Source organism: Gopherus flavomarginatus, chromosome 2, assembly GCF_025201925.1.
Source record: "Gopherus flavomarginatus isolate rGopFla2 chromosome 2, rGopFla2.mat.asm, whole genome shotgun sequence".
Lineage (NCBI taxonomy): Eukaryota > Metazoa > Chordata > Testudines > Testudinidae > Gopherus > Gopherus flavomarginatus.
Window position 1 is genome coordinate 238683481 of NC_066618.1, and position 27802 is coordinate 238711282.

At 44.2% G+C, this 27802-nt stretch overlaps 1 protein-coding gene across 10 annotated transcripts in view; it reads left to right on the forward strand.

Annotated features, from left to right (window-relative positions):
• The window catches only part of CSPP1 (centrosome and spindle pole associated protein 1), a 165022-nt gene that overhangs the window by 47515 nt on the left and 89705 nt on the right, over positions 1-27802 (forward strand). For all 10 annotated transcript variants that reach the window (XM_050940615.1, XM_050940614.1, XM_050940616.1 and 7 more), the window contains 4 exons: positions 16537-16628; positions 16862-16955; positions 20145-20202; positions 27079-27251. In XM_050940615.1, coding sequence (XP_050796572.1) covers positions 16537-16628; positions 16862-16955; positions 20145-20202; positions 27079-27251 — 417 coding nt within the window. The remainder of the gene's footprint in view (positions 1-16536; positions 16629-16861; positions 16956-20144; positions 20203-27078; positions 27252-27802) is intronic.

Genomic DNA, 27802 nt, shown 5'->3' on the forward strand with positions numbered 1-27802 from the left:
CCTCGTGATAAACGAGGCAAGCCTATGTTAGTCCCGGTTCAACACGTACAGTTCACAGGGCTCTACTGGACTCATTAGTGGCCACAGCCTCTCTTCCCCAGGACAGATTTGAGACCCTAAAAGGTCTCATTGCCTCAGTCACGGCCTTCCCAGTGACAACGGCAAGGGTGTGCCTTCAGATCCTTGGTCACATGGTGGCATGCACATCCATGGTTTGCCATGCCAGGCTCAGAATGAGGCCTCTCCAGCTCTGGCTGGCCTCCCAGTATTCCCAGGCTTGGAACACAGTGGACAAGGTTGTCACGATACCGTTCCAGGTAGTTGCTGCCCTACAGTGGTGATCCCTCCCGCACAACATGCTGCAAGGGGTCCCCTTCTGAGAAGTCTCCCCCTCGCTAGACCTGGTGTTGAATGCCTCTGATCTGGGCTGGGGAGCCCACATAGGGAACGTTCAAACCCAAGGGAGATGGTCGGCCTCGGAATTGTCCCCACACATAAATGCCAGGGAGCTCAGGGCAATACGGCTGGCGTGTGTGGCCTTCAGCGGGCACCTTCATGGGAAGGTGGTCAGAGTCCTCACGGATAGTACAGCTGTGATGTATTACATCAACAGACAGGGAGAAAGGTGTTCCTCGGACCTATGCCTGGAAGCCCTGAGTCTATGGGAGTTCTGTATATCCCACGATATCTCCCTGCGAGCCTTCCACCTATCTGGCACGGCGGGCCGATCACCTCAGCAGGGTGTTTTCCCACCAGTACGAGTGGTCACTCCACTGGGAGATCGCCCTACAGCTCTTCCGAGAGTGGGGAGTTCACTGGGTTGACCTCTTTGCAACCGCCCAGAACTGACGCTGCCCCCAGTTCTGCTCCAGGGAAGAGATGGGAAGGGGGGCGATCTTGGGCACCTTCCTCCTTCAGTGGTTGAGCCAACTTTTCTGTGTCTTCCCACCTTTCCCCCTGATAGGCAAAGTCCTGCAAAAAGTAAAAGCAGGCAGTGTATCATCCTCATAGCCCCGGACTGGGCCTGTCAACACTGGTACGGGACCCTCATGCAACTCTTAGCGGCTCCTCCACGGAGGCTGCTGCTTTGCCCGGATCTCCTCTCCCAGGAGGGGGGATGCCTCCTCCACCCGAGCCTGGCCGCGCTTCACCTGATAGCGTGGTTGCTCCATGGTTAGATGAGGAGGAGGGGAGGTGTTCATGAGAACATCAAACGAGTTCTGTTGGGAAGCAGAAAGCCATCCACACGACGGACGTACCTGGCCAAATGGTCCAGGTTCTCTAGGTGGGTGGGGAAGCGGGGACCGTCCCCATCATCCGCATCACTCCAACTCATTTTCTATTACCTCCTGTCCCTTAGGACCCAAGGGCTAGCTCCCACCTCTGTCAAGGTGCATTTGGTGGCCATATTGGCCTTTCACCCACTGTTACAGGGCAACTTGGTCTTTTCCCACAGTATGACCTCCCGCTTTCTAAAAGGCCTGGATCATTCATTCTGGTATGCTAGGCCCCCCGTGCCGCAATGGGATCTAAACCTAGTGTTATCCCGCCTCACGGGTCCTCCCTTTGAACCCTTGGCCATGTGTTCCTGGTCTTACCTGTCATGGAAGGTAGCATTCTTTATGACTATTACGTCAGCCTGATGTGTCTCGGAGCTTAGGGCCTTGACCTCAGAACCTCCGTATACAGTCTTCCACAAGGATAAGGTCTAGTTTCGCCCACACCCCTCTTTTCTCGTGAAGGTGGTCTCTGCCTTCAATATGGATCAGGACATTTTCCTACCAGTACTCTATCCTAAGCCCCGTTCCTCCAACGAGGAGCATTGCCTACACATGCTAGATGAGCATAGAGTGTTGGCTTTTTACCTGACCGAACCAGGTCGTTCCGAAAATCCTTGCAGCTGTTCGTTGTGTCAGCCAAACGGATGAGCGAACTGCCGATTTCTACCCAGCGACTTCTGCGCTCGATCACCTTGTGCATGCGCACGTGTTATGACCTGGCAGGGGTTCCCCTGCTGCCTATCGTTAAGGCTCATTCTACCAGAACTCAGGCCTCGTTGGCCCCCTATGTAGCTCATGTCCCTATCCAGGACATACGCAGAGCTGCCACATGGTCCTCTGCCACACTTTTTCTTCACATTATGTGTTTGTCTCCCAAGCATGGGATGACGCCAGGTTTGGTAGGGTGGTACTGTGTCCTGGAAACCCAGAAACTCCTACTCACCTCCATCAGACATAGGTTGGAGTCACCTACTGTGAAATGCGCATGAGCAATCACTCGAAGAAGAAAGGACAGTTACCTGTTCTGTAACTGGCGTTCTTCAAGATGTGTTGCTCAGGTATATTCCACATCCCACCTCCTTCCCCTCTGTCGGATTTGTCTGGCAAGAAGGAACTGAGGGTGGGGGCAGTGCACAGCTCCCCTTATAGCATGATATAGAGGCGCCACTCCAGGGGTTGCAGCGGTGCTCCCCCTCAATGGGTACTGCTAAGGGAAAAAGTTCTGGCACCTGTACATGTGGCGAGCACGCACACCTACTGTGGAATACACCTGAGCAACACATCTCAAAGAACGCCAGTTACGGAACAGGTGACTGTCCTTTCTCTTGATCAAATTTAATTGGTAACCTGGCAGGATAGTGTGGGGCTGTTCTGCTCACAGGCCTAGTCTATGGGCTAGATTCATTTTTGCTGCCAGTGAAGTTATACCACAGATGAATTTAGCTCAGTATGCTTTGAATTAGGATACTAGAAGGTTGTGTCGACTGGCTATGTGGGCTAAGTTAATTTTCTCTTATAATTATACTCTTGAAAAAATAGTTCAGCATTATGTTACCTCTGAACAAGGGTGGCTCCAGGCCCCAGCACGCCAAGCACGTGCTTGGGGTGGCAAGCCGCGGGGGGCGCTCTGCCGAAGCCGCGAGAGGACCGCCGAAGCTGCGGGACCAGCGGACCCTCCGCAGGCAAACCTCCGGAGGCAGCCTGCTTGCCGTGCTTGGGGCTGCAAAATCCCTAGAGCCGCCCCTGCCTCTGAAGGTTTGCTTTCATGTGCATGTTATACAAGATCCACGCATGGAAACTATACATTTTTATAAATAAAAGAATAACTAAGTTAATTTTTAGAAAACTGATTTTAAATTAAACCATAAATATAAAAAATACATAATATATATTGGGTATAGGTAATGTTTTATACAGTTCCAAAATAGAGACAACAGAAATTATCCCAGGAAACAAGCATGCACAACTGTTATAATTTAGATTATAATATGCTCATATGAATATTATTATTTTGAGGTACCAATGTGTCTAAGGAACAGTATTAGTAAGAGACCATGTGCATCTTGTGTATCTAGTTGTATCTAGTGAAGCTGTAATCCTTTACCGATTCAGATGATATAATAAGAATGTATAATATTATTGTTCTGAAATGAATTTGTTTGCTATGAACTTTTGAGGAAATTAAAGACCTAAAATATCCTTATTTTAGTGATAGGCCTTGCTAATTGGCCAAGTCTCAAAATGTATAAATAACGTGCCAAATTTTGCAGTTCTTATGCAGTGGAAGTTTGAGTAATGACTATAGAATTTGACTGAATAGGTTCAAGATAGGTGGGAAATACCTTTTCCTGTGTTTTGTATCTAAAAATGTATAATATAAATTTCTGTAAGTATTATTAAAAATGATGGTTGTCTTCTCAAGGACACCTTGTTTTTTGTTCTCTGAGGCATCCATTTGGTTGCTTTCAGTAGTTTTTTGTTGCAATCCATTTCCATTGATGTACTCTGTGAAAAATCAGGGATATTTTTACTCATTAATGAGCATAACAACAACAAAGGAACCAGCTGCAGAAGTAAAAAGAGAATGCTGCCAGAAGTCCAGCAACAGAGTGAAGGCTACCCAGTTTATTGCAACCAAAACAGCATGTATGATTACCTGCCCTGTGGGCAGGTGGTGTATGTGTACATTCAGTGCAAGGAGCTCCTGGCCCTCAGAGACCATGTACAGGCTTTGGAGGCCAGGGTGTCTGAACTGGAGGAGCTCAGGGAGGCAGAGAGGTACATAGATGAGACTTTCAGGGACACAGTAGAATGATCCCACCCGTGAACTGACAGCCTCTGTCAGGAGGATGAAAGTCTCAGGGAAGGAGGACATCCAACTGGAGCAGAGGGAAATGATCCCATAATTGGGACCCTCCTTCCAGATGATGATGTAGTATCCTCTTGCACTGAGGATACCTTTCCAGGGGTGGGAGCTCTAGTTATTAGGAAGAGACAGATATTAGTAATGGGCGATTTGAAACAGAGAGAGCTGGGTTTGTGATGACAGAGAGAACCACATGGTGACTTGCCTGCCTGGTGCAAAGGTGGCGATGTCTTGAGACATCTAGATAGGCTTATGTGTAGTGCTGGGGAGGAGCCAGTGGTCGTGGTACGTGTATGTACCAGCGACATAGGGAAGGATAGGAGAGAGATCCTGGATGCCAAATTTAGGCTGCCAGGTAAGAGATTGACGTCCAGGACCGACATGGTAGCATTCTCTGAAATGCTTCCAGGGCCAGTTAAACAGGCAGAACTGCAGGGTCTCAATGTGTGGAGGAGATGATGGTATAGGGAGGAAGGTTTCAATTTATTAGGAACTGGGGAAACTTTTGGGAAAGGGGAAGCCTATACAGGAAGGCTGGTCTCCACCCAAACCGAAATGGAACCAAATTTCTGGTGCTTAAAATTAGAAAGGTCGTTGAGCAATTTTTAAACTAAGGGCTGAGGGAAAGCCGACAGGTGAGGAGGAGCATGTGGTTCAGACATCCCTTTGGGACGGATCTATAAATGGAGTTTCCCTATGTCCTAATAACGAGAAGAGGATGGAAGATGATAAAATACAGGTAGGATTTAATGAGAAACAGTCAAATATAAAAAAGTCCCATTTAATTACATCATGTAATAGCAGGCAGCTAAAAAGTGACACGTTTTTAAAGTGCTTACACACCAGTACTAGAAGTCTAAATAATAAGATGGGTGAACTAGAGTGCCTCATATTAAATGAGGATATTGATATCAAAGGCATCACAGAAACTTGGTGGAATGAGGATAATCAGTGGGATACAGTAATACCAGGGTACAAAATATATGGGAAGAACAGAATAGGTTGTGCTGATGGGGTAGTGGCTCTATATGTGAAAGAAAGCATAGAATCAAATAAAGTAAAAATTTTAAATGAACCAAACAGTACCATAGAATCTCTATGGATAGTAATTCCATGCTTGACTAATAAGAATATAGCAATAGGGATATATTACAGACCACCTGACCAGGATGGTGATAGTGACTATGAAAAGCTCAGGGAGATTAGAGTAGTTTTAAAATAAAAAAACTCAATAATAATGGGGGTTTTCAACTATCTCCATATTGACTGGGTGCATATCACCTCAGGAAGGGATAAAGTTTCTTGACACCTTAAATGACTGCTGCTTGGAGCAGCTGTTCTTGGAACCCACAAGAGGAGAGGCAATTCTTGATTTAGTCCTAAGTAGAGCACAGGATTAGGTCCAAGAGGTGAATATAGCTGGACTGCTTGGTAATAGTGACCATAATATAATTAAATTTAAACATCCCTCTGGCGGGGAAAACACCACAGCAGACCAACACTGTAGCATTTACTTTCAGAAAGGGGAACTGCACAAAAATGTGGAGGTTAGTGAAACAGAAATTAAAAGTTTCAGCACCAAAAGTAAAATCCCTGCAAGCTGCCTGGAAACCTTTTAAAGACACCATAATAGAGGCTTAACTTAAATGTGTACCCCAAATTAAAAAACTTAGTGAGAGAACCTAAAAAGTGCCACCGTGGTTAAACAACAAAGTAAAAGAAGCAGTGAGAGGCAAAAAGGCATCCTTTAAAAAGTGGAAGTTAAATCCTAATGAGGAAAATAGAAAGGCGCATAAACTCTGGCAAAGGAAGTGTAAAAATATAATTAAGAAGGCCAAAAATGAATTTGAAGAACAGCTAGCCAAAGACTCAAAAAGTAATAGCAATTTTCTTTTAAATACATCAGGAACAGAAAGCCTGCTAACCAACCAGTGGGGCCAGTGAACAATCGAGATGCTAAAGGAGCACTCAAGGACAATAAGGCCATTGCAGAGAAACTAAATACATCCTTTGCATTGGTCTTCGCTGTTCAGGGTGCGAGGGAGACTCCTAAACCTGAGCCATTCTTTTTAGGTGACAGATCCATAGAATTGTCCCAGATTGAGGTGTCATTAGAGGAGGTTTTGGAACAAATTGTTAGCTAAACAGTAATAAGTCACCGGGACTAGATGGTATTCACCCAAGAGTTCTGAAAGAACTCAAACATGAAATTGCAGGACTGACAACTGTTGTCTGTAACCTATCATTCAAATCAGCTTCTGTATCAAATGACTGGGGGATAGCTAATGTGATGCTAATTTTTAAAAAGGGCTCCAGCAGAGACGTCAGCAATTACAGGCCGGTAAGCCTGACTTCAGTACCTGGCAAATTGCTTGAAACTATCGTAAAGAACAAAATTGTCAGACACATGGATGAACATAATTTGTCAGGGAATAGTCAACATGTTTTTTTGTAAAGGGAAATCATGCTTCACCAATCTACTGGAATTCTTTGATGGGATCAACAAGCATGTGGACAAGGGGGAATCCAGTGGATATAGTGTATTTAGATTTTCAGAAAGCCTTTGGCAAGGTCCATCATCAAAGGCTATTAAGCAAAGTAAGCAGTCCTGGGATAAGAGGGAAGGTTCTCTCATGGATTGGTAACTGGTTATAAGATAGGAAACAAAGGGTAGGAATAAATTGTCAGTTTTCAGAATGGAAAGAGGTAAATAGTGATGTCCTCCAGGGATCTGTACTAGGCACAGTCTTATTTAACATATTCATAGATGATTTGGAAAAAGGGGTAAACAGTGAGGTGGCAAAATTTGCAGATGATAAAAAACTACTCAAGATAGGCAGACTGCGAAGAGCTAGAAAAGAATCTCTCAAAACTAGGTGACTGGGCAACAAAATGGCAGATGAAATTCAGTGTTGATAAATGAAAAGTAATGCACATTGGAAAACATAATCCCAATTATATATATAGAATGATGGGGTCTAAATTTGCTGTTAGCACTGAAGAAAGAGATCTTGGAGTCATTGTGGATAGTTCTCTGAAAACATCCACTCAATGTGCAGCGACAGTCAAAAAAGTGAACAGAATGTTGGGAATCATGAAGAAAGGGATAGATAATAAGACAGAAAATATCATATTGCCTTTATATAGATCCGTGGTATGCCCACATCTTGAGTATTGTGTGCAGATGTGGTTGCCCCATCTCAAAAAAAAATATATATATTGGACTTGGAAAAGGTTCAGAAAATGGCAACAAAAATGACTTCAGGTGTGGAACAGCTGCCGTTTGAGGAGAGATTAATAAGACTGGGACTTTTCAGCTTGGAGAAGATGACTAAGGGGGGAATATGATAAAGGTCTATAAAATGACTGATGTGGAGCAAGTAAATAAGGAAGTGGTGTTCTTCGAGTACTTGCATATATTGATTCCAATTAGGTGTGCGCGCACCACGTGCACAACCATCGGAAGATTTTTACCCTAGCAACACTCGGTGGGTCGGCTGAGGCGCCCCCTGGAGTGGCACCCTTATAGCACCAGATATATGCCCTTGCCGACCCAGCGCGGCCTCAGTTCCTTCTTACCACCCATGACAGTTGTTGGAACTGTGGAGTGCGGCATAGCTGATCTCCACCTCCCTAGCTCTTTACTCGTCGTACTGTTGATATTTGTTTAGTGTAGTTGTTAATAGTTTTCACAGTTATAGTGTAGTTAATAGTAAGTTTTGTATATAGTGTAGATAGGGTTTATCCCCTTCCCCCCTCCTCAGTACCAGGGCCCATGCCCAGGTCTCCGGGTTTCAAGCCTTGCTCAGCCTGTCTCAAGCTGATGCCTATGGGGGACCCCCCTCAACTCCTGTTTGAAGTGCCTCGGGAAAGCCCATCAACCAGATAAGTGTCGCATTTGTAAGGCTTTCAAGCCTCCAAACAAAAAAAGAGCGGGACTTTCGTTTAAAACATCTCCTAATGGAAGCGGCACTTAGCCCAGTACCTTCGGTACTGAGCACAGACCAGGCGCTGTCAGTCCGAAGCATACCTCTGGCACCAGAACGACCTGGCACTAGCTAAGACTCTTGGCACCAGATGTCTCAGCACAAACCACTTGCTGCTCCTGTGCAGTTGCAGGCGCTGCCTGTGCTCCCATTGAAGCAACAGCCCGGGCTGGACTGCCCCACAAAGGCGCCAACTCCGGCACCGTCGATTCCGATGTCACAAGGGCCGTTGAGTCCAGTGCACACAAGCTTCCCATTGTGCACCGTGGTTGATCTCGGCCTGCTGTCCACTCTGGAGACCTTCTCCACCACTCACGACTTGATCTCGCACTGACTGAGCCTGGACTGTCTCACCCTCCAGCACCGCTGGTATGGACTGTTCCATCCATAGGGAAACCCACCTTCATGCAACCTTCCTTGCGGAGTGAGACAGCTCGGTATCGATCTCGGTCCCAGTCCCGGTACAGGTCATGGTCCTGATCCCGCCGATGGTCCCGGACTCGGCACTCCTCACAGTCCCAGCACTGATCCCCATCTCGGCGCCTGTCGTACTCGCAGTGCCGCTCTGCCTCACATAGGTCTCCCTCTCAGTATGATCGGTACTGATCCAGCTCCTGGCACCGGTCCTGGCACTGATCATCTCGCAGCCAATCCCTGAGTTTATCCCTGCCCGGGCCATAGATCCTCATCTAGATCTCGGTCGGCCTCCTGACACTGTTATGACCATTGGTCCTGATCCCGATTGTGGTACCACCTGAGATCATGGCACTGGTCTCCAGCTCCCAGGCACGGAGCGACAGAGCAGGACGGTGCAGCGCTACATGTGCGTTTGACCCCGCCTTGGCCTTCACGACCAAATTCGACGTTGTCCCAAGCAAGGAGTGGCTACCACATCCAGGGCCATGACACTGATGGTGCTAGCCAGGGGCAAGATGAAGGACAGGATCCTGACCAGGGGCCCCCACAATGGTTCTTCTGGACTCCTTGGGCATACCACCAAGCCCAAGATGTACTCTCAGGTGCTTCTTGATCTGCCCATTCGGAGCCTCAGATGCCTGAGGCCTTGGTGAGCCGCCCTCTCCCGGTAGCCTCGGAGGCGACTGCCTTGCCACCAGATCAGGCCTATGCCACTAGCGTGGGGGACCAAGGGCAACTGGACCCTCCTCAACCAGATCTTCCCCAGGATCTGCTAGTCCCGAGGGTGTCCTCCTCATCTTCACCTGACTAGGCCATAGCAGGCACATCCTCCTCTGGCCCACCACCTATAGATCTTCGTGCACACTAGGAATTGCTACATAGAGTGGCACAGAACATGAACTCCAGGTGGAGGAGGTGGTGGAAGTTGAGGATCTAGTGGTGGACATCTTATCAGCTGATGCCACCACACTTTAGGACTCTAGCCTTGGGTCTGGCTATGCGCCGCATTTCATGGCTACAAGTGTCTGGTCTTCCACTGGAGCTGCTGCAGACGATTCAAGACCTGCCTTTTGATGAGCAGGGGCTATTCTCAGATAAAACTGATCCCAGACTTCAGAGTCTGAAGGACAACCGGGCCATCATGTGCTCATTGGGCATGCATACCTTGGTGACGCAACGTAGGCCCTTCCGTCTCCAACCGCAGCGCACCTACCCCTAACCCTTGACCATGGCAAGGCTTTGCTAGAAGGCGTGGCCATGGTAATAGGAGGGGACGATCTGGTTCTTAATCAGGCCAGAATCAGGGCCCCCCAAAACCATCGGCAGGGCCCAAGCAAAACTTTTGAAGTTACGCCCGAGGACAGAGCACCAGTATCCTTGCAGGATCCTTTCCCACCTTTCTTCAACCACCTCTCCTATTTCCTCCTTGCGTGGTCCCCATAATGTCAGATCGCTGGGTACTACGCACGGTGAAAACTGGATATCATTTTCAGTTTTTGTCCGTCCCCCCCCCCCCCCGTCTCTCTTCAGGGACCCCTCTCAAGAGCAATTCCTCTTACAGGAGATACAGGCGCTCCTGGCTATCGGAGTGGTGGAAGAGGTCCCAAAGGATCTGAGGGTCGGGTTTTTACTCCCGTTACTTCCTAATCTCCAGGGCAAAGGGGGAACTACGGCCCATCCTGGACCTGCGTGGACTCAACAAATTCATGGTAAAGTTGAAGTTCCACAGGTTTCCCTGGGGACCATTATCCTTTCCCTGGATCATGGAGACTGGTATGCCTCCCTCGACGTGAAGGACGCATACTTCCACATAGCAATTTACTCACTGCACAGGCGATTCCTTCGCTTTGTGGTCAACCAGCAGCATTTCCAATTTACCGTCCTTCCCTTCGGCCTGTCCACAGCACCAAGGGTCTTCACAACGTGTATGGCTGTTGTAGCGGCCTCGCTCCGCCAACATCTGATACAAGTGTTCCCATATCTTGATGACTGGCTCATTCGGGGTCGTTCCGAGCTACAGGTGTGGTCTCATGTTTGCTTCGTTCAGAGCTTGTTCAGGCAACTGGGCCTGCTGCTCAACACCGAAAAGTCCACTTTGGAGCCAACCCAGAGAATAGACTTCATTGGGGCAATCCTGGACTCGAATCTCGCCAGGGTGTGCTTACCGCAGGCCCGCTTCCAGTCCATGATGACCATTATTCATGGCCTCCAAAGCTTACCGATCTCGACAGCACACACATGCCTTGGTCTTCTGGGCCACATGGCCTCATGCACTTTTGTGACCAGACATGCCAGACTATGCCTCCGTCCACTTCAGACCTGGCTCTCGTCAGTGTACTGTCCCGGCCGAGACAGTTTAGACACAATACTCATGGTGCCGACTGAAGTCTTATCCTCTCTGGATTGGTGGCTGAACCCCAGCTTGGTTTGCGAGGGGATGCCATTCCTGACCACGGACGCATCATCTCTGGGCTGGGGTGCTCACCTGGCGGGCCTTCGCACACAAAGTCTTTCGTCCACACAAGAAATAACCCTACACATCAACGTAAGGGAACTGAGAGCAGTACACCTGGCATGTCAGGTATTCCGTGAACACCTTCAGGGCTGTTGTGTCACAATCTTCACAGACAACGTAACGGCCATGTTCTACATCAACAAGCAAGGTGGAGTGTGGTCGTCCCTCCTCTGTCAGGAAGCTATACATCTCTGGGAATTTTGCATAGCCCATTCAATCGACCTGGTGTTGTTGTTTCTTCCAGGAGTTCAGAACACCTTGGCAGATTGCTGCAGCAGGTCCTTCCTAGCTCACGAGTGATCGATTCGCCTGGATGTTATCCATTCTGTTTTCCACAAGTGGTGGTTTCCCCGCATAGACCTCTTCGTCTCTCGCGAGAGACGAAGAAGTGCCAGGTGTTCTGCTCTCTCCAGGGACACTGCCCGGGCTCCATGTTGGACACCTTCCTGATACCATGGAAAGACCACCTACTCTGTGCCTTTCCTCCATTCCCATTGGTCCACAAGGTCCTTCTCAAGTTACGCAGAGACAAGGCCTGCTTAATCTTGATCGCTTCGGCGTGGCCCATACAGCATTGGTACACCACACTCCTCGATCTATCGGGGACCAAACCAATTCCTCTACCTTTGTGGCCAGATCTGATCTCTTATGTCATCCAGACCTACAGTCCTTCCATCTCACAGCATGGCTGTTGCATGGCTAACTCAATCTGAGCTGCGTTTCTCCAGTTCAGTGCAGCAAGTACTCTTGGATAGCAGAAAGCCCTCCACTAGATCCACATACCTGGCCAAATGGAAGCAATTCTCCTGCTGGTGTGCCCTGAGCAATACTGTCCCCCTGGAGGTGCCAGTACCTACCATCCTAGAGTATCTCTGGTCTCTGAAACAGCAGGGCCTAGTTGTCTCATCCATCAGAGTACACCTAGCAGCAATTTCAGCCTTTCATCCTGGTGAGAACGGGTGCTCGGTGTTCTCCAATCCTATGGTCAGCAGGTTCCTCAAGGGTTTGGAACGTCTGTACCCACAAGTTCATCATCCGTCCCCTACATGGGACCTCATTCTGGTCTTATCTAAACTGATGGGTGCCACCTTTGAACTGATGGCCACCGGCTTGCTTCTGTACCTTTCCTGGAAAACAGCTTTCCTCATTGCTATCACATTGGCGAGGCGAGTGTCGGAACTTCGGTCCCTCACAGCAGACCCACCATATACGGTGTTCCTTAAGGACAAGGTACAGCTGCAACCACATCCCGCCTTCCTCCCTAAGGTGGTGTCTGCCTTCCATGTCAACCAAGACATCTTCCTCTCAGTCTTCTTTCCGAAGCCTCACGCTTCGCGACGAGAGCAACAGCTACTTTCTCTAGATGTTCGTAGGGTTCTCGCCTTTTATATCAAACGAACAAAACCTTTTAGAAAGATGTCCCAGCTGTTTGTAGCAGTGGCAGACCAGATGAAGGGCCTCCTGGTCTCCTCACAGCAAATCTCATCTTGGATTACATCATGTATCCATGCGTGCTATGACTTGGCTTGTGTCTCGGCTACCTGCTTCACTGCCCATTCTACTCGGGCTCAAGCTTCGTCCTCCGCCTTTCTGGCTCATGTGCCCATACAGGAGATCTGTAGGGCAGCGACTTGGTCATCCGTGCATACTTTCGCTTCCCACTATGCCTTAGTGCAGCAGTCCAGGGATGATGCAGTATTTGGTTCAGCGGTCCCTCACTCCGTGACATCTCACTCCGACCCCACTGCCTAGGTAAGGCTTGGGAGTCACCTAATTGGAATCAATATGAGCAAGCCCTCGAAGAAGAAAAGACAGTTACTCACCTTTGTAACTGTTGTTCTTCGAGATGTGTTGCTCATATCGATTCCAAACCCACCCTCCTTCCCCACTGTTGGAGTAGCCGGCAAGAAGGAACTGAGGGGGGTCTGGGTCGGCAGGGGCATATATCTGGCTCCATAAGGGCGCCACTCCAGGGAGTGCCCCAGCCGACCCACCGAGTGTTGCTAGGGTAAAAATCTTCTGACGATCATGCATGCGGTGCGCACACACCTAATTGGAATGGATATGAGCAACACATTTCAAGGAACAACAGTTACAAAGGTGAGTAACCGTCTTTTATTTACTCCTCCTCATAACACAAGAACTAGGGACCACCAAATGAAATTAATAGGCAGCAGGTTTAAAACAACAAAAAGGAAGTATTTTTTCACAAAACACACAGTCAACCTGTGGAACTCCTTGCCAGAGGATGTTGTCAAGGCCAAGACTATAAGAGGGTTCAAAAAAGAACTTGATAAATTCATGGAGTATAGGTCCATCAGTGGCTATTAGCCAGGCTGGGCAGGGATAGTGTCCCTAGCTTCTGTTTGCCAGAAGCTGGGATGGATTACTTGATGGTTACCTGTTCTGTTCATTCCCTCTGGGGCACCTGGCGTTGGTCGTTGTCAGAAGATAGGATACTGGGTTGGATGGATCTTTGGTCTGACCCAGTATGGCCATTCTTATGTTTTTAATTTTAGCTGGGAATTGGACTGTGCATCTGATTCTTTGACAAAAAAATTTTTTTTTCAGAGTCTTCTGAGAGGGCTGGTTGGGAGGCAAAAAATAGGAAAAAATATAAATTTTGTTTCTTTAGATCTTTCCACTTGTAGGAACTTCTTGTAATCTCAAGTCTTGATAGGGTTTGGAATGTTGTGGTTATTCTTCTGTCGTTCACTTAAAGGAATTGATTGGGCCATGTAACCAGGTGCTGCAAGCAGGACAAATTTGTGGTTAAACAAACAAACAAACAAAAACTTGGTGTTTATGGCATGCTACAACCAAAATTCAACAAAATTAAGAAAACAAACGTTCCTGGAAACAGTCTCTTAAATATGCTTCTGCCTTGGGGAGAGTCTGTTCTCTTAATTTCCTGAGAAATAGAGAAACCTCCCTTTTTTATAGTGCTTCCGGATAAAGGTATGCCTGGAATAATATCACGATGAAAAGGTTCCTTTGCAATTCTTGCAGTGAGGGAAGACATTACTTAATCTCCCTGCTCAGGAAAAGTTTTAACTCTCTCCCTGAAAAACACAAAAAAAAGGTCTACATATCTCATCTTGGCAATTGTAATAGCATGTTCAGATTTCACGGTCTATTATTAATTTGCTAGTGGTAGTTCTAAATACTCTTTCTGTGTGGGTCATATCGTATGCTTGTGTAGGTAGTTTGCTGTGAAGCAGAGTTTTGCAAAATAATAATTGGGTTGGTGGTGATGGTGGGCAAAAGCAGATTGAATAAGCTCCTTCACTAAAAATAAATGACTAAAAGGTATGAATCTGTACCTCTTTCAAACTCCAGACAGTAACAGTGCATAAATATTTGTAATACATCTGTGGAAGACAGCTTTGGATACTCCTTATCAGTCTCTAATTTTAAATAAGTTCTAACAAATTGAAAGACTATGTATGTGACGAGGAAACGTCAAGAGTCTTTAGGAAAATACTGACAGGAATAGTATAAGGGATTTATTTCCCACTGGATTAATTTGAGGGTTTTTCTCAGATAAATTGTTGTGGTTCCACACACTGGTTGGTGTCTCATTCCTCATTAATTAATCCACTTTGGAAGCAGACTAACTTCAATTTGGAATGAATTATTCCACAATAAGATAGGTGCAGATGCATCTCAATTTCAAATGAACTATTCTGCTTCTGACAGTCTTCCCACTGCTTTCTCACTCTGTATTGCTGCACACCTGCATCAACCCCACTTTGTACCTGTATGCCCTTTACCGTTCTAGGGTTATCTCCCAATTGAAATACTGGATCAGAGCCAGGTGTGTCCCATTGTGATTCCAGCATGTGACAAGTTCACACAGCTGGAGTCACATACAGATTATAGCAGCCATGCCTTGTGTTTCTGTGCTGAGGTTCATCCAGGATTTCCTTGGCTTGTGGGGAGAAGATCGGATCCAGTCTCATTTTAACAGAATCACTGGAATGCCAAGATACATGAGAGGATATCAAACCAAATGAAGGAGAAGGGACACTTCCGGGATCCAGTACAATGCCTCACTGAAAGAAAGGGGCTGTGGTAGAGTGATAAAAATACACCAGGATTAATAAGACTTCTGGCTGAAGTTGCAAGACCTATGTCTACTGTGAAAAGCTGAACTGGATTTTGCAAAGAAGGCACCGCCACCAAACCCTGGCTTGTTCTGGAAATTACTGAAGATACCCCAGTGAACATTGACAAGGAGAAGATTGTTCTGGATGGCCAAGATTTCTTCAGCTAGCAAAACCCAGGGCAGGCCCCATGGCAGACACAGCGTCTGAGATTCCACCTCCAAATTCCAGGCAGAGAATCAGCCTGACAGTGCTGGGGAGGGGACCTCTTCCAGTAATTATGTGCTATATCACGTGACAACTGTATAGGGAGATTTAAACAACTTTGTTCTGGGTGTCATTTTCAGTGAGTGGGCCACTCCTTGTTTGTATGTAAATAACAGATCTAGTTCTGTCTTCTGAGCTACAAACAGGCTAAAGACTCACTGCAAAGGATCAGAGTGGTAGCTGTGTTAGTCTGGATCTGTAAAAAGCGACAAAGAGCCCTGTGGCACCTTATAGATTAACAGACGTATTGAAGCATAAGCTTTCATGGGTGGATACCCACTTCGTCAGACGCATATGGTGGAAATTTCCAGAGGGAGGTGTAAATATGCAGGCAAGAATCAGTCTAGACATAACGAGGTTAGTTTAATCAGGGAGTATGAGGCCCTCTTCTAGCAGTTGAGGTGTGAACACCAAGGAAGGAGAAATTGGTTTTGTAGTTGGCTAGCCATTCACAGTCTTTGTTTAATCCTGAGCTGATGGTGTCAAATTTGCAAATGAACTGAAGTTCAGCAGTTTCTCTTTGGAGTCTGGTCCTGAAGTTCAACCTCCCTGGACACACAATAGCAGATTTAAAGATAGTCATCCTGCAGCAAAAAAAACTCCGGTCCATCAGTGGCTATTAGCCAGGATGAGCAGGGATAGTGTCCTTAGCCTCTGTTTGCCAGAAGCTAGGAATGGGTGACAGGTTATCATCAAGTAATCCATCCCTTTTCTGTTCATTCCCTTTGGGGCACCTGCCATTGGCCACTGTCAGAGGACAGGATATTGGGCTTGATGGATCTTTGGTCTGACCCAGTATGGCTGGTCTTATGAAGCCCATACATAACTATGTGAATATGCAACTTCAGTGGGCTTGCCTGTGTGCTTTCAGTTAGTGCCTGTGATAGCTACACATGTTTCAGGAACAGAAGAATAGAAGAAATCCACATTTGATAGTTGTCCCCTTCCTTGTTGTAATAGCTACCACCTGTAGTGTCATCTACAATTTCACAAGAGCTTTCTCTCATAAATGGTTCACATAGTAATTTAAGTGTATGTTTTATGCTTCACACTGACTTTTAGCCAATATTTTAAGTTTTGAACATTTTTTCTTTTACAGAAATCGGGCACAAAGCAATTCTCCAACTAATGAACAGGCAAGGTCCTCCACTGGTAAAGATAATGTTCCATATGCAACAGGGCTAGTTCTTGGTATGTGTAAAAGCCCAACTAATGATGGTTATATATTGTGATATATAGTGCTTTTCTTCTTTGAAATGATTGAGTTAATTTATTCTTGCAATATACTCCTGATATTGGTAAAAAGCATTAAGTTAAATTAAAAGAATAAAACTTAACTTCACTGGACCTTTGTAGAAGGTGTTGGAAGACAAAGATGTGTATATTTTTTCATGGAACGTTTATACTTCCTACCTTTTCATTAGGTGGTCAAGACCGAGAACTTATTCAGAGAAAAAAAGAGAAATACAGACAAGAGCTAATGGAACAGATTGCTGAGCAACAGAGAAATAAGAGACGGTAATGGAAAACCATTGTAATTTGGAAAAAGACTTAATGAAAATTAAAGTGGATTTTATGATTGTGAATTGTATGCAAAAAATTCTTTTAAAAGAATGTAAAATTATAGTAGATACCTTATATGAAGTGCACATTTTTCATTAAAACTAAATTCAGTTGGAAGCTTCTTCACCCTTCAGAAATTTACATTTTTTTAAAAATTTGTTCTTTTACCGTTTGGAAACTTTCTCTTTTTTCCCTATTTTGCACCCTGAGGTTGTTTATACTAATACTAGAGATCTCTCACTGCCGTATCTTTGTGACTATCATACAGTATATAACCTATAAACCTCAAAGGGAACACTTTAAATACTTTTTATAGCTTTGATTCCCTTTTCTTTATAGTGTATTTCTAGAGGCTTAATGGTAACACTTATTTCTCTGTTGGCTTCACTGCTATTTGTTTTTCCTTTGTTTCTTAAGTCAGGTTCTCAGAAAAAAGCCCAAGTAAATGGAGTCATAGTTGAGTGGCAAGACCACAAAGAGTCTTTTTTTTTTTTTTTTTTTTTTTTTTTTTTTGCCTCACACATGGTACACATTTGAAAAGGGATCTGTGATATTCTTTCCTGTTCCCCAAGTTGGAAAAAACATCTTTGACTTCAAAAAGTTTGCAAATTTCCAGCATATATAGAACAGTTAAACATAATACTTTCTTGTTTACTTGTTCTTGCTTTGCTGAATGACAGTCTGGATGTGTTAAAAGGAAACAAAAATCTTGGTGAAAGGGTGGAGAAAAACGTCGCTGTTATCAAAACTGTGAGGACATTCCTTATCAAATTAAAAAGTGAAGAGGCAGACTAGTCCTGGGATCTGAATCCATCGTACAGTGCTTGACTTTTTTTTTTGAATGCCAGTTTGGATTTGAATATGTTTATAGTTATCTTTCATATCAAACTTCTGACTGTACTGTAGAAAAAATGTTTACTCCCAAGAAGCATTGGGAAAGATTATAGTAAAAAAACAATGAAACAAAAAGTATGTAATTGTTCACATACCCTGGGATAGTGTTATGATTATGGCATTGTCTAAAAGTAATAAAACACCATTATATTCTGCTAAACCTGCATTCTGTTAGATGTAGGCCTGGTCTACGGTATGGGGTTAGGTCAAATTTAGCCGCGTTAGGTCAATTTTAAAATGAATGCGTCCACACAACCAACCCCATTCCATCAACTTAAAGGGCTCTTAAAATTGACTTTTGTACTCCTCCCTGACGAGGGTAGTAGCGCTAAAATAGACCTTACTGGGTCAAATTTGGGGTAGTGCGGACGCAAATGGACGGTACTGGCCTCCGGGAGCTATCCCAGAGTGCTCCAATGTGACCGCTCTGGACAGCACTTTGAACTCTGATGCACTAGCCAGGTACAGAGGAAAAGCTCCAGGAACTTTTGAATTTAATTTCCTGTTTGGTCAGCAAACTCAGCAGCACAAGTGTTCATGCAGTCCCCCCAGAATCGTAGAGCATAGAATGTTTCTATGCTCTCCCTATCATCTCTGTCCCCAAGGTTATCACAGATTAGAAGGCAAAAAAACCGCACTCGCGATGACATGTTTTCCGAGCTCGCACAGTCCTCCCACACTTATAAGGCACAGCTTAATGCATGGAGGCATTCAGTGGCAGAGGCCAGGAAAGAATTAAGTGAGCGTGAAGAGCGGAGGCAGAACGCGATGCTGAGGCTAACGGGGGAGAAAACGGACATTATGAAGTGTCTGTTGGAGCTGCAGGAAAGCCAGCAAGAGCATAGAACCCGCACGGCATCCACTGTATAACCGCCCACCCTCCTCCCCATGTTCCATAGCCTCCTCACCCAGACACCCAAGAACGTGGGGAGGAGGCTCAACTCCAGAGGATGACCCAAGCAACAGAAGGCTGTCATTCAAACAGTTTGATTTTTGGTGTGGCTACAATAAGCAATGTGGCCATGTCCTTCCCTCCTCCTCCACCTCACCTGAGCTACTTTGTCCGTTCTCATTTTTTTTTAATTAATAAAGAGAGACTGCATGGTTTCAAACCAATAGTTACTTTATTTCGATGGGGGGAGGGTGGTTGGCTTACAGGGAATTAAAATCAACAAAGGAGGTGGTTTTGCATCAAGGAGAAGCACATGTAACTGTCACACCGAAGCCTGGCAGGTCATTAAACTGTTTTTCAAAGCCTCTCTGATGTGCAGGGCTGCCCTGGGGGTGGGGGGCAAGTGGAGCAATTTGCTCCAGGCCCTGGGCCCCACAGGGGCCTGCACAAGAATATAGTATTCTATAGTATTGTAACTTTTTTTAAATGGACGAGGCCCCCAAAATTGCTTTGCCCCAGGCTCCCTGAATTCTCTGAGCAGCCCTGCTGATGCGCAGTGTGCCTTGCTGTGCTCTTCTAATCACCCTGGTGTCTGGCTGCTCAAAATTGGATGCCAGGCAATTTGCCTCAACCTCCCACTCTGCCATAAACGTCTTCCTCTTACTATCACAGATATTATGGAGCAAACAGCAATAACAATGGAATGTTGGTTGCGCTGGTGTCTGACCTAGTCCGCAAACAGCACCAGCGAGCGTTTAAAGTGCGTGATGGGGAGCTGAGTGGGCTCCATGCTTGCTGTGGTATAGTGTCTGCATGGGTAACCCAGGAAAAAGGGCGCAAAACAATTGACAGCATTTGCTTTCATGGAGGGAGGGACGACTGACGACATGTACCCAAAACTACCCGCGACAATGTTTTTGCCCCATCTGGCATTGGAAGCTTAACCCAGAATTCCAATGGCTGGTGGAGACTGTGGGAACTATGGGATGGCTACCCACTGTGCATCGCTCCGTAAGTCGATGCTAGCCATGGTAGTGAGGACGCACTCTGCCGACTTAATGCGCTTAGTGGGGACATACACAATTGACTGTACAAAATCGATGTCTAAAAATCGACTTATATAAAATTGATTTAATTTCGTAGTGTAGACATATCCTTAGTCATTTTGTTTTTGAGTCAGATGAGGTGTTATCTCATGTCACCTTATCCGCCGTAAGGAACTCCAGTTTTTAGCTAAGTAAGGTAAACTAGGTCTGATTTAAAACAAACAAACAAACAAAATTCCTTAAAGAACAAGTTTTTAATTATTTGTTCAACAGCTTGTTTTCTGACTTCAACCTGTTAATTTTTTTTAATAGTGAAAAGGAACTTGAGCTCTCAGTTGCAGCTTCTGGAGCTCTGGACCCAGAGAAGGAGGTAAGAAATTTTTGTGTTCCGCTTTTCATTCAGACAGTCCTTTTATTAAATAATATGTGTTAATAGTGAATCATTATGCTTAAAGCAGAATTTTATTGTGTGCAAAAGAAGGATCTAAAAGGGATTTCCCCCCTCCCCAGTGTATTCTGAAAGGTGTTGTTTTTTTTTTGTTTTTGTTTTTTTTTAAATCTCCTTCCTCCGAAGCATCAACAATAGCTGACTGGAGATGGGACATTGACTGGCTGGTTTTTGCTCACGTGCTCAGGTCCTAACAGTTACTGCAGTCATTTGTGGGGTTGGGAAGGAATTTTCCCCTACCTCAGATTGGCAATGACTGTTTTTTTTCACCTTCCTCTGTAATGTATGGGTGAAGGTCACTTGCTAGGATTATTTGGGTATATCTCAGTTAATCATTTCCCTGCCATTGTGGGGGCCTTGAACACTAGTGTACCTTGGTCTTTCCTGTTCTCTGTTTGTGGCACATAATAGTCTAATCTCCTGTAGGTTGTAATACTTTGGTCTCAGTTTGGTTGGTGGCTTTAGTGTGCTGGTGCTAGGTAGTGTTGGTGGCCTGATATATACGCTGGGTCAGAGTAGATGATCTAGTGGTCCCTTCCGGCCTTAATCTCTAAGACTATGATAAGAAGAAAAATGATATCTCTTTCCTAATTTGGCATTAGTGACAATAAAAATAAACCCAAGTCAAAGCTATATAAGAGAGCTATTAAATTTGGTAAACACATACTCTGCTTAAAGGGAAAAGTTGGAATTGGAATTTTAAGACATTTGCATGGTGGTGCAACTACATGGAATAACATGCTGCAGGCAGTGTAGGTCATGGAAGAGACATGTTTAATGCCTGATAGTAGCTTGTATAGACAAATGTAAATCAGCCTCCTGTGGGAGTGTGAGGAATGCTGCTGACAATATTTGCCACTCACCTACTTCACTTTTTAATGAAAAAAATCCATCTGTTATGCAGCTAAGTCACCTTTGTAGTGCCAAATCATTGTTTCAAGTTGCAGTTTTAAATATTTTTACTAGTAAATGTAACATTTTTCATATTATGACAATGTATGCAAAATTTTATATAGCTCTACATAAAATATCAGTGACTTTGCTTTAACTCTTACCTGGGTAGTATGGAATTAGTGCCATCTCCATCATTTTCTGCTTCATAAGCAAGATGTAACTAGTTTGATTATCACCATAGTTATTGTGCTTTGCTAAAACATGTTTGCTACCGCTCAAAGAAAATGTTTACTGAGTGTAGTAGAATCCTTTTTACTGGGGATGTCATGATGGATGGCTCTTTATTCTGGTTAAGTAAATTTGATTAACACAAGACACTGTTTTCTGGGGAGCTGCAAAACTGCATCAACCCATCCCATTACTGGAGAGCTCAATAGATGGAGGAGGAGCTATCTGCAGTGGAACAGAGTCTGTTACTTGCTCAAAATCAGAGGAAAGAATAGCCCATAAGATGCCATGTATTGTGATCCAGCATATTATAATGGCACAGTTAAGGTTGTATTAAGAGATCTGTGTAAAGGTCGACTTTTTTCTATGTCCTTTTATATCAAAATGCTTAGTTGGATTTCTTCGAAATTTGATGTGCCTTGGGAGGGTGCTGGGTACCCCCAGGAGGAAACCACATTTGGAATAATTTGAGCTAGGGTTTCTGAGATACAAGCCCCCTCACAATAGCATGGCTACCCCTCTGATGATTAACATCCGGGTCACTGATATTGCTGCAGCATGAAGATGGCTGCAGGGTTCAGCTATCATCAATTAAACACTTTCTGTTGGGGGATTATGAGCACCTGGGTGGTAATCACTGGGCTAACCATGTAATTAGGAGGCACAGGAAGCAAGGAGAGGTCAGAAGGTAGCTCTGGGCTGAGGAGTGAAGACTGCTGGGAAGCCTTCACTTGCTGTAAGCCTGTATTACACAGTGATAATTTGTAAGAAAAGAATAAATTCATACCTTGGTGAAAGGGCAACAACTTGGTGTACGTTTGTGACCATGAAACCATCTGTGCTGTCTAGGCAGTGAAGTACACGGGATAGCAATGGAGTCACCCAGTGACACAAGCTCAGACCACTTTCAATACAGAGTACTCTCTTTTGGCATTGGTACTACCCCCAAGGTCTTTACCAAGGTGTTCTATAGTAGCAGCCTGTATCAGATGCTGTGGTTTCACCATTTTCCCTTACTTCAGTGACTAGCTCCTTGTCGCCAAGTTATGCCAAGTGTCACAACCAGAGCATGGGCCGTCTGACCTAGGGGTTGAAACAGGAGTAGGGACTCAGGCTGGGTCAGATACCAAGAGGTCAGAAGCCACGGCAAGCCAGAGGGCAAAACCAACAGTCAGGTGTCAGGAGGCAGGCAGTGTCAGGTTACCAGGAGGTCAGTAGGAGCAAATATTGCAGGGGAAGCAGTCCTAAGCAAGGAGAACCCGGTTCCATGCACAAGTTCCTGTTCCTGTGTTTGGTTTACCTTGAAGCTGGGGATCGACCAGGGCCCCCAGTGTTCCACCAATCAGATCCTGAGACTGGAGTTCTCTGTCAAAGTTCAACTGCTATTCTGGCAGCTGATAACAGATTACTAGGTAGCAGGTCAGGACTGCCTAGCTCTTAAGAGCCCTGTGAACCAGCATTCAAGACCCATGGTCCCTGACACCAAAAAGCCCATGCATTGACTTTGACAATGCAACAACTCTTCTCCTCTTTGTGGGTCAGTGTAAATACTGAAAAATCCATCCTCACCTGAGATATTGGGTTTTCCTTAAATGCAGTCATGGCAAGGGCCTGCCTGCTGATGGACAGGTTTCAGGCTATGAACGATATCATAAATGAGGTCATAAGCAACCCTTAAGTGCCTATCATGACTGAACTCTCTTCTCTCTCTCTCTCTCTCTCTTCCCTATTCCATGTGGTCTCATGAATTTATGTCATGCCATTTGCATGACTCCACCTTTTGTTATCTACAAGTGTGGCTCCAAACTGACAGTCCAAGAGCACCATAGTGACTGTTCCCACCAAAGTGATATTGTCCCTGTTATGGTGGAAGAATCCATGTTAGGTATGCATCAGTGTTCCCTTCCTTGCCTTCACACCAGACAGGGCAGTCATTACCATGTATCCCTGTTGGAACATCTTGAGAGTCCATCCAGGATACACATCTATATTCTAGAGCTGTGAGCAGTTTAAAGATTTTGTGAACCCTTTCTCCCATTCATTCAAGATCACCATGTCCTCATAATGTCAGACGAATTAATGACTGTCTTTTATATCAACTAATATAAGGGAAGAAGATTCTTCCCTTTGTGTGCAGAAGCGGACAGTTTGTGGGAATTTTTGCATCAAAATCAGATTACCCTATTTGCAGTCTGACTCCCAGGAAACCAAAATGTGCTAGCAGAGTCTCTCAGGAGACACTTTAGTGTTGATCATGAGTGGGAGCTACATGACTGTGTGGTGAACAGTATTTAGGGTAGATTGGGGACCCTTGCCAGGGACTTGTTTGCTTCCCAAACAAATAAGAAATGCAATCCAGAAAGACTTTGACAAGGTCCCTCACCAAAGGCTCTTACGTAAATTAAGTTGACATGGGATAAGAGGGAAGATCCTTTCATGGATTGAGAACTGGTTTAAAGACAGGGAACCAAGAGTGGGAATAAATGGTAAATTTTCGGAATGGAGAGGGGTAACTAGTGGTGTTCTGCAAGGGTCAGTCCTAGGACCAGTCCTGTTCAACTTATTCATAAATGATCTGGAGAAAGGGGTAAACAGTGAGGTGGCAAAGTTTGTAGATTATACTAAACTGCTTGAGATAGTTAAGACCAAAGCAGACTGTGAAGAACTTCAAATAGATCTCACAAAACTAAGTGATTGGGCAACAAAATGGCAAATGAAATTTAACATGGATAAATGTAAAGTAATGCACATAGGAAAAAATAACCCCAACAATACATACAATATGATGGGGGCTAATTTACCTCCAAGTAATCAGGAAAGAGATCTTGGAGTCATGTGGATAGTTCTCTGAAGACGTCCACGCAGTATGCAGCAGCAGTCAAAAAAGCAAACAGGATGTTAGGAATCATTCAAAAAGAGAGAGAGAATAAGACAGAGAATATCTTATTGCCCTTATCTAAATCCATGGTACGCCCACATCTTGAATACTGCATACAGATGTGGTCTCCTCATCTCAAAAAAGATGTACTGGAATTAGAAAAGGTTCAGAGAAGGGCAACTAAAATGATTAGGAGTTTGGAATGGGTCCCGTATGAGGAGAGATTAAAGAGGCTAGGACTTTTCAGCTTGGAAAAGAGAAGACTAACGGGGATATGATAGAGATATATAAAATCATGAGTGATTCATACCCTTTTGACTTTGAATATACAGTGAAACCCCGCTATAACACGATGATCGGGGTCCAAAAAATTGGATCTCGCTAAATGCGGGGTCGCGATATAGCGGGGTTTACCATTTCAAGCTGGTCAGTTTCATTCAGGTCGATTTCTCTTGGGCAGAAAACTTTCATTTGCAAACTGCCCATAGCAGTAACTGAAAGGGTGCAACTCCAGCAGTGGGGGCTCTCAGCCATGCAGCGGGAGAGGGAAACACTTGGGGAGAGCATGGGAGACGTGCAAGCGGCAGAGGAAGAGCGAGGAGCAGTTGGGGAGGAGAATGGCTCTTCTTGCCAAAAGGGTAAGTGGGGATAGGCGGGAAGTTTCAGTGGTGCTCCTTTCTTTTTTTTTCTTTTTTTTTTTTTTTGCGTTTCCACGGCGCTCCCGCCACATTTTTTTTTTTTTTTGGCCTGGGGCGGCTGGAGCCACCTTACAATCGCGTTGTAGCTGAATTTGCGCTATTGTGGGGCGCATTATAGCAAGGTTTCCCTGTAGTTGGTGTTGAAACAGGAAGCTAGAGGCCAGGAGTATTGCGGTAGTGAAGCACTTCATACTCTCTGCATATATCACAGTTAAAGAGGGGCTGAACAGTATTTGTTGTAAGAGCAAACTCGCAGAACCAGCATGAGTCTGTGACACACACAGTGACCTGAACACCACTAATTCAACTGAGGGCATCCCAAATAAGTAGAATTACTATCCTCATTAAGTAGCAGTCCATGCTATTGAATATTACTGGGTTTAAATTGGCTCTCAGAGAGAGGTTCATTGTTTACTGGTTAAGTAGAATGTGTGTTTAATATTCCTACAATAGCAGGCCCTGGCCTACATTTAAAATTTAGATTGACCTAGCCACCTTGTTCAGGGGCATGAAAAATTCACGCTCCTGAGTGCTGTAGTTAAGCTGACCTAACTACTAGGGTGGCAGCTTACCATCCTTGATGGAAAAATCTTTTCTGTTGATGTAGGAAGAGTCACACTGTGTTGCTGTTGCACCTATAGTGTAGACGTGGCCTAATGCACTGTCGGTTTAAAAAGTAAATTAATAAGTTGTCTCTAGGGATAGAATGTCTAACAGACATACTGGGTCATAGCCATGTCGTGAGTAAAATAAAAGATGCTGCTGGGTTAAAATCTAGACCTGATAACTTTCATATGGGGCTCTGGGAACACATAGGGAACAACTCTCAACAGGCATGTTTGTGTGAAAGGCTGTTTTAATATGCCACTGATGAAGATACGAAAAGGTAAAAGTATAGAATGCTTTGTAATTAATTTAAAACTAAAAGATGTATAAATGAAATTTTCTATTTGATAAAAAGCTCTTGTAATTTTAGAGTTAAATATAGTAAGCTTAAATGTTAAATTCTAATAGGTTTTAAGAATTTAATAAATTTCTTTACACTTGAATTCTCCAGTTCTATTCATAAATAGATGAGTACTAATGTCATTGTATATACTGTCTTGCAGCTAAGTGAGGAGGAGGTAAACATCTAATATATTGCTGCTATCTCAAATACTTATATATTAAGTTGGTTATATAATACCCAATTGGTTGTGTAGTATTCAACGGCTGCTGGCACAGGTTGGTCCATAAATGCATGTTTAGTGAAGCACCTTGGTGCAAAGGATCAGCAAAATTGCTAAATAAATTCAATTTTTCTTTTGAAATAGTTGAATAATCTTTACTTTCTACTAATTAGTTCATTTTTTAAAAAATGTGAAAATATTTCTAAAGTGCATAGCAGCTGGAAGGGAAATGTCTTCTGAGTGTATTAGGATAGTTTTGAAACTAGCTTGCATGCTTTTTGCATTTGCATGTTACCTTCATTTTTCTACTGAGGCTACCAATTATCAATAAACATTTTTTTAAAAATTAGATATATATAATATATATATTTTAAATTGTTGTAACTTTTCTGTTGATTTGAAAGTCTAATAAAAATATAACAAAGAATATCTTCTATTCCTTTCTCTTTAAATGCTAGTGTTCTGAAATGTTTATTGTTAAAAGTCTCAATATTTCTTTCTTTTGCAAGTTGAACTGTTACAGAGCTAGTATTTTTGTTTGAAGCATTCTTTCAAGAATTTACCTAAATATAACAGGAATGAAAATGCTATCAATGTAGAAATCTGGCAATTTTAAATACTATAGTATATAGACCACAGAAAATATTTGTATTCTGGACATTGCAATTATTTATTTCCTAGAAAATCCACAAAAGCTTGGTTTTAGAGACACTGTGAAAGTGTGTAAATGTAGATTTAAGTGTATTTTTAACTATCTTGAAAATTTGTATTCATTTACGTAAAAATCATTTAAACAGACATTTACATTTGCTTATAACTGCTAGAAATGTGACAGTTGGGGGTTACAGGAGGGTTTGGCACTATACACAATTGAGATTCAAAATATTTATGGCTGTGGACATAATAAATTAACCATATTTTTTATCTTTAGCCTAACAGACTGAAGCAGTTTGGTTTGACAGAAAGAACTTCTGAAGAGAAGGCACCTCCTGAAAGGCCCAGAGTAGCTTTTCAAACTCCTGTACCTGCACCTACTATTTCACCAGTGAATGAAGACTTTCACAGAGGATTATCCAACACCCTTGGTGAAATAGTGGCTCCCAGGTGCTTGTCTATAACGTTTCTATTGTGACTGTATGTTTGATAAGTTGGTTAGATAGGACATCTGTGATTGCACGGATTATTACCTTTCAGAATATCTGCAAAGCAGACCATTGTGGTGCTTTTCCTTTCCCTCCTAATAATTAGCTAAGAGTGAAAGCAAATATTTTCAAATTTTTTTTAAGTTAATGAAAAAAGTTGTCTAGATAAAATAAAATAAACTGTTAATCAATGTGCTTATTTTTGTAAACCCCATTTTATGTATGTATTTATTTACACACACACACACGCCCTTGTTTGCACGCTCTGTCTCTCTGACTGAGGATTTGTCTGCACTGCACGATTAGGTCGACATAAGCTGCCTTGTTTCAGCCTAGCTCTGGAAGTTTCTTCACTTAAATTTGGCTCTTGCTGATATAAGTGCCTCTCTACACTGATATAGTAATGCTATCTCCCTGAATGGCGTAGAGTCATGGTTGATGTAATTAGGTCAATGCTGTGTCAGTGTAGACACTGCATTACTTATGTTCATTGTTAGCGGCCTTCAGGAGCTG